The 7,714-nt window shown below is 39.7% G+C and overlaps 1 protein-coding gene across 2 annotated transcripts in view; it reads right to left on the bottom strand.

Annotated features, from left to right (window-relative positions):
* Positions 1-3,345: 3,345 nt before the first annotated feature.
* The window catches only part of THUMPD3 (THUMP domain containing 3), an 11,962-nt gene continuing 7,593 nt past the window's right edge, over positions 3,346-7,714 (bottom strand). For both annotated transcript variants that reach the window (XM_015425257.1, XM_015425258.1), the window contains exons 7-10: positions 6,862-6,977; positions 6,204-6,311; positions 5,316-5,439; positions 3,346-4,816 (exon numbers count right to left, since the gene is read on the bottom strand). In XM_015425257.1, the coding sequence (XP_015280743.1) occupies positions 4,685-4,816; positions 5,316-5,439; positions 6,204-6,311; positions 6,862-6,977 (480 nt within the window). In that variant the 3' untranslated portion in view covers positions 3,346-4,684. The remainder of the gene's footprint in view (positions 4,817-5,315; positions 5,440-6,203; positions 6,312-6,861; positions 6,978-7,714) is intronic.

The raw sequence follows: 7,714 nt of genomic DNA, 5'->3' as shown, positions 1-7,714 counted from the left end.
TTTGCATTTTCATAATATTTAGTGTCAGCTTAACCCTTGTGTATCCATAGCAACTTTTTGGGTTGAGTTCCCCAACCCCTTTTTTTCCCCTTCCCTCTTCCCTTCCTTTTTGTTAACTCTTTCGTGACACCAGGGAGAGAACTTGTACATATTTCAACACCCGTGCAGTGGATATTTTGTAGATGAGGCACCTGATTTCCAGTACTGGCTTTTCAGACAGCCAATGGGAGCTCCTAGGGAAAGGAACAAGTGGGGAAGGTCTGACTGTGAGTGTCTTCCGTTTGTGGTTTGTGGAATCCAAACCTACATGTACACACAGGCTGTCTATTGGTTTTTGAGTTGCTGTTGGAGATGGAAGAGATGAGATGTAAGGATTCTAAAAAATAAGCATATCACATAAAACAGAAGCTTCAAAACTCACTGGTCGAGCATAGATTTTGGGAATGAGCTTGTGAAAACAAAACAAAAAGAGTGGAAAGAATGTTGTTCAGATGCTGTAGAATCAGAAGCAAACAGGTTGGCACTAGTACCTGCCTAAATGGTTTAAAACTTTCACAACATGGCACTGCCCTTCAATGGCATTTTGAATTTCACTTGATGTAAAATACTACAGACTCTCAAATGGCATCTCAGGAATCTCTTACCAACATCTAACATTGCTGACTTTGTATCAGTTTACTTTTACTTTTTTTGAGAGCCAAACTACACATTAGTTTCCTGGTCAACCGCAAGAATTTTCCATCAGCTGCTGTTTTGCCATTTTTGTCATGGGAACACAACTCTGAGGCACACAGGGCCTGACCAGCAGCAAGAAATGGTGTTAGAATTTCTTTCTAAGGTTTCTTTGGTTAGTGACTGGTTGGCCATTTATACAAACTGCATATCCTTCTGAGGGATATTCTTCTGAGATGTGTATATCCTGGTTGTATTGAAAATTATACCTGAGATAACTTGTAATAGTCTTAACTGAAGAATGTTGAAATGAAGTTATTTATATCCAGAACCTTCGTATCAACTCATCGGACTACTTACCTGCTTGACCTACTTATGCTTTATAGCATCATGATTTATTAATGTGCTTGTTGTATTTGATGGCTTTGTTATTCTTGATTCTATTCTCATCTGTCTATATATTACAATATTGTATTTATTAGCTTTGGCTACTCTCAGCGTCTTCTATTGTGCAGCTTTGCTTATTTTTTGATTTTTTGCTGTGTTATCACTTACTGTTTGTGGCCGATGGTGCCATAAAGTTGGTGTAGAAGCTCCTGTTAGAATGGCCTTTCCAATTGAAGAGAGAAGACCATTTTGTCTGATCCCCCCCCCCCCGCTGCATACACCCACTTTAAAACCAGCCCCAGGTTCCTTTGAATTGGCAGACCTGAATAAGCATGATTTTAGGAAGCAAACATGGCTGCAGTGAGAAGTGGGAGTTGCTCTCCTTTGCTTATAGTGTGACAGGTATTGATCATCTGTCTAAGTATGTATACGCAAGAGAGGAAAAGTAAGAAGTGTTATGGATGTTCTGGTCTATGTAAGTTTTATTCATATAAATGGGTAAATTTAGTGTGAAATCTTGGGTGATTTCATTGTTTAAGAGCAAAATAAGAAGCAAAAAAGAACACCACCGACTGAAAAAGAGCAAATAACAAGTATAATAATCATATAAGCACACAGCAAGTATAATATAATTCAATTGGCCAAAGCAGTAATGAAACATATAAGAAGAAGCACCATCTAGTCTTTCCATGTGTCTTACTCCAGTGTAGAAGCAAATATCAAAGTCCAAAATGAAGTGCATGTAATCAATTTTCTGAATCATGAAAAGCCCAGTTTCCTGAGCCATGAAAAGCCAAAAGCCAACACGTAATCCGGATGCCTGATACCGCGTTTCGAATAATTCTTATTCAAGCATGGCTGTAATGGGACCCAGTCTCAAAGTCTGGCATATACAAAGCCAAAATGGTCAGTCAAGGAGGATTGCAGAAAATTGATTACATGATTCAGAAAATTGATTACATGCACTTCATTTTGGACTTTGATATTTGCTTCTACGCTGGAGTAAGACACATGGAAAGACTGTAGATGGTGCTGCTTATGTTTCATTACTGCTTTGGCCAATTGAATTATATTATACTTGCTGTGTGCTTATATGATTATTATACTTGTTATTTGCTCTTTTTCAGTCAGTGGTGTTCTTTTTTGGTTCATGTACTGTACACTGGCTCTTCCCCCCCCTTTTTAAGAGCAAAATAAGCCACTCCCATGAAAGTCGGCCTTGATTTCAAGGAATGTTGGCTAAGAGTAGTGAGGACAAGAGGTGGTTTATTTTCATACTGAGCATTTTTCTCCTTTAAGCCTAGAGACTATCCCCCCCTCCATAGCTAACTCAGCAATTTACGGAGAAGACTATAAAATAAACCCAATAAAATATCTACTGTAATGTATATTGTGAACCAACTGACACTCTAGGATCCACGTGTATGACCACCCATGTTCCATGAGAACCAAGTAAGAATACTATTTGTAAGAAAGCAGTGTATGTGAAGTTTAGTGTTTCAGTAGCCCCAGAAGAATGTCCCCAAAGTTATGTAGTTCTATACATTTCAGGGTTTTTTACAGTATCAGGAAAAAAAGGTCTCCTCCATATTTGTTTCTATAATTCATATTTTCCTGCTCCCTTTTCTCAGTTTGTCTTACAAAAACCTCACGAACATATCAACTCTCCCCTTATGACCAGCATTGCAAGTTTTCAAACACATTTGCTTTTTCATGAAAAGACGGCAGAGTCCTTCAGTGAGGATTTCAGTAACTGTACCATATTTAAGATACAATATATGGCCATTAGAGTATTGCTTACATGAGGTATGAGCACGCAATGTTAAAGAAAATGAGGTAGCAACAAGGATGAATAGTTGACTTTTTTTTTTTTTTTAAAGCCTTGGGCTATCCTGGGGTGAATTGTGTTGTATTGATGTTGTGGTTTGCTGGATTTGGTTGGATATTTTGATGTTTTGGGAGAAGGTAATCTTATTATGATTTTCAGAAGTGAATTACGTTATTTTCATTACCATCATCATCACCCTTGAGTCCTTGCTTGGATAAAGGTGAATTTAAAAGCTAATAAAACTGTACTAAGGAAATACATATGTAAACACACTTCTGTTAGAAGAAATTACCTGTTTTATGTAATCTTAAAGAGTGCCAGTACAAATGCAAGATAATCCTTTGTAGAGACTTTATTACGTACAAGTAAAATTGTAAACTTAAAAGTTCAATACAACAGCAACAACAAAAGTGTACTAAGAAATACCAAAGCAATGCCCATAGGCAAAAGCTGTCAACTTGGGATGGCAAAAGTGCTTTACAAAGTTGTTGAGGGGCAATACCATCTTTCTATCAACTCGAAGAGTGCTGGTGTGCTTGCTCTCTTTAAGAAAAACCTCATTCAGTAGCCTTTCAGGTCCACATGGTAGCCCACAAGTGATCACACAACTCCTGAATGCCTTAAAGGAAAGCTTCAACAAATCCCAAACCTAGTAAACTTTTCCCCATTATATATGGACTGAAAGATCCTAACAAATTTTTGAAACTGAAGGGCAGTGCATCCACCATATTCTTTAAAACCCTTCCATTAGTGTTTTAGCTGTTCTTTTCAGGCTGGTGGGAAAAGGCTCCCAAATTTGACAAATCAGTTACAATACATGTATTAAACTATGGACACGATTCTACTTGGTAACTGCTGTGACCTTGCATAGATCTTGTTCATAAGTTTTGTGCCCAAGAGCCACGCAGGTTCCTGCTGTCTAACTGGTCAGTCTGTTTTATGTAAGCAGATGGCACAGCTATCTGCTTGTCTTTTTAAACTTAAATTCAACAGACTATAAACATTCCAGTCTAATTCTATCCTGTGTCCAAAAGCAAAACCAGCAAATGTGAAAATAGCTACAGTATTTTTTTCAAGTCTTATTGTTAATCAGAACAGTGACTACAGACACTAAGGCTGACAGAACATATACTCAGCCCTATGAACAGTAGCAATATACATGGCACAAAAAAAGTAAACATAAAATAAACAGGGACTTATTTGAGGTAGCAGGTAGGAACATAGGTGGCACTACTGAGCTTCTAGCCTCTACCAGAGATTCCACCATGAACAGCGCAATGTTGCCCTGTTGCCCATTACTGCAATGTAAAAAAAACCAGAGTTTTCTCAATTGGCAAAATGTTTTCATTCAAGCAACCCCTGTGTACCTAAAAGATATCCCCAGCTGGCTATTACTTAAGGAAACAGTCTTCAGGAATTTGAAACAATACCTGCAGAAAAATTAGGTCTTCTGCAATCTGGGGGGTAGGAGGGAATACAGCCACCCTTGCTTTTTCTCAGAATAGTTAACTTCCCTGTCACAATGAAAACAAGCTTACATTTGCACTCATGCTGAAACATGAGTATGACTTACAGGCAAAGAAAGGGATTACTAGTTTCATTTTTCTACTTAACGCATAAAGCTCCCTTAAGAACTTCTGAGTACAACCTTTCCCCTCCATCCCATCCCAATGGATCCTTGCATCACTGTGCTTGCTTGCTGACTTGTATCTTCTGCCCATTCAAGGGTTTAAGATGGAATGACTTCAGGCAGACATGTTGCAAAGAGCCTTCAGAGACCCAGAAGGGTGTAGGAAGTTACCACTTTGATTTGGTCTCTTCATTTTTTTCTTCAAGGCGTTTCAGGAGATACACAGCAGCATGGAGTCCCCCAACATTCACCCAAATCGTGTGAGACTTTCGCCATATGTGTCCCATTTTGGACAAGGCCTAGAATAGAAAACAATTCCAAGTTTGGCTTAACACAGTCTGGCAGACATCAAGGTTACAGCAGTTGTCTATTTTAAACTGCAGTAATAAATTTGACTGAATTCCCAAACTTATTTCAAACACTTAACTGAAACTTCCATTGTTTTCCTATCATGATCAAAAAGGTCACAGAGAAAAGCAATTTCCAGTGTGCTCCGTTTTTCTTTAGAAAATTCCTTCTATCTTCAGCTTTGAAATAAATCACAGGATGCAGCATATTAAGACTGCAGCTGGACAATAAAAACGAGAATGCCAAGGGCACTACAGCTTAGTGATCCACAGACCCCTTTGCCACCCTCCCATAAATCCTCCTTTAGGCTGAGTGTATTTCTTACCAAACATTTGTTCTGAATAACAGGATAAACCCTTTAGGCCATATGATGTTTTTAGCCATTGAGAGTCAGCTGCACAGTGCAAAATCATGACAATGAGCACCTGAGGGCAGCCTGCTGCTACCTACCTTGGCAAAACATTTCCTATCTTGCGTCAGCAGCACAGCTCGGCCAGTCCGTGGCCTGCAGATCCGACCCATCTCCATAAGGCAGGCTGGATAGAGATCCCAATTCTTTTTCTTAGACCCGATTCTATAGCGAAATTGAGAAACAGCAGCAAGTGAATTGAGTTTGTGTTCAGTATTTTTCGCTATTGCAAGCCAATTTCTTTCCACAGTGATATACAGTCCGTAGTAGCCTTCTGAGCTGAATATATTGCATGTTCATGTACCTAATCACCCACAGCACAAATTGACACAAAGAAACTTTGATATAATCTTGCTTATTAATTACTTGCGTAATGTGGAGAACCTGATGAATTCATGTTTACTCTTTTAAAAAATTCCTGGTATTTGTGGATGCAAAGCACACTCTGAAACGTGTCAAGCAATTTCAAAAAAGTCCAGAAAAGGGAGCAGTGTTCTCCGTAATCTGAGGCAGCGTACCTCCAATCAACCTATGGGCCTCAAAGCCTCCAGCCTTACATATGTATTCATTCCACCCCCCACCCCTGTTGTGAAAACCATCCCTCTTTTTAAAAAAACCCACCCTGTGTGAACAGAGCTGTCTGAATCGGGGGGAGGGACATTAACTATGCAAACTTGCATGCTCGGCATAATTAGATGATACAGCAACTGGCTTAGATGATCACACAAAACACGCAAGACCTAGAAATATCTACGAGCCACATGTATGTTGACAATTATTGGGCACATCTGAAGACCCACAGAAATTTAACAGGTCTTAAAACCTTGATAGCAACCTTAAGAGAGCAAATGTAGATGACACATGTGGAAAGGCGGGATATAAATCTAATAAATAAATATAAAATAAACATAAGTTTAATTAGTCCTTACCTCTTTCCAAATGGCATATCTGTCACAATGACATCCACAGAACCAGTTCTTAATGGTAGACTGCAGATATCCCACTGTATATTATCTATGGGTTTGCTAACAGATGAGCTATCATTAATTAAAAACAAAAATCAGATAAAAAATTACAATTTTAGAAAAAAAGCTTCTTAAACAAAAATGCGTGTCATATTTTAAAAAATCAATTTAGAAATGAGCATTTGTAAAACAAGTAGAAGTTACTTAAATGAACATGGTCTAGAAGTGCATTTTATTTATATTCTTTCATGCCATATACAAAGGCTCAAAGGTTACAAGAGCATGTATCAAAAGGAAAAAACCCCACAGTATATAACAAAGAAAAAACAACAAACACATACCAAACAGCCCCAAAAATTCAATACCTCCCAACCAGCCACCGTCCAACAAAAGTATCAATACCCTTTGAAGGCTCTTTGGAACAATAATTCTTTGTAATGTATTTACAAAAAAGCCAGGGACAGCATCTTCCCTCATCTCCTCTGGGAGGACATATTCCATAAGGATGATTTTAAAAATCTTGCGATTGAGCTGCAACTGATTTGAGTGTGGCAGGCATTGCTGGGAAAATCTGAACAAATACAATGTGGAAATAGATACTGCTCTATACTTTCCTTGTTACCTTTCTTTGCTTTGAATTTGCTTCAGCAAAGAGGAGATATTATTTGCTGTTCTCTTCACAGCCTGTGGATTGTTATCCCCAGCAATGTGAAAGCAATTAGGCCATTCAGCAGCCCCCTAAGCAATGAGAAAAACAGTGAACATAGGTTGTTTCATTGCTATTAGATTTCAATCTAATTCTAGAACTTACCACTATCTGTTTACACTGGCATTACATGGGAAGGGAAGTGGAGAGGGGAAGAAAGGGGATGAATCCTAAGTACACACCCCATCCCCAACTACCCTTGCAGAGATGCCTAGGTTTTGGTGTATATATGAGAGGATGGGTTGGTATATGAGATGCGCTACAATGCCCTGGGACTTCTGGAACAGAGGGGATCCTTTGGCCAGACAGTCAATGCCTGCACCACTACTGGTATTGCACTTCCCGGCTACAACAGGGGTGGGGTCTGGACAGCCCAACTGCCAATCAGGAGGAGAATCTGGGATGCGATGAAGCCCTGCTTGTTCCTCACCTGGTTTCCACCATTATCTCACCACTCTCTCCAGAAAAATGATTTTTACCCTATTGCCTTGAATGGGGGCAACTATCTATATATCTAATAGTGAACTTGCCCCCGGAGTGCGGATCGCTAAATCAGCGCTCCGGGGGCAGCTGGGGGGCCGGGGGAGGTTTGTGCACACGTGGGCCAGTCCCCACGTGTGCACAAAAATAAAAAAAGTTAAAAATTTTTTCGGGGGGATGTTTAAATCCCCCCGAAAGTGCAAGAGCGTCTCCTGCGCGTGCGCAGGAGACGCTCTGCGAACGCTGCCGCCGCCTCCTCCTCAGAGCCAGCAGGGAGGCAGGCAGGCCG

This window comes from Gekko japonicus, unplaced genomic scaffold, assembly GCF_001447785.1.
Source record: "Gekko japonicus isolate JY-2015 unplaced genomic scaffold, Gekko_japonicus_V1.1 scaffold2, whole genome shotgun sequence".
In the NCBI taxonomy this organism is placed as follows: domain Eukaryota; kingdom Metazoa; phylum Chordata; class Lepidosauria; order Squamata; family Gekkonidae; genus Gekko; species Gekko japonicus.
The sequence above is the reverse complement of the archived record's forward strand: the minus strand, read 5'-3'. Positions and strand labels throughout refer to the sequence as shown.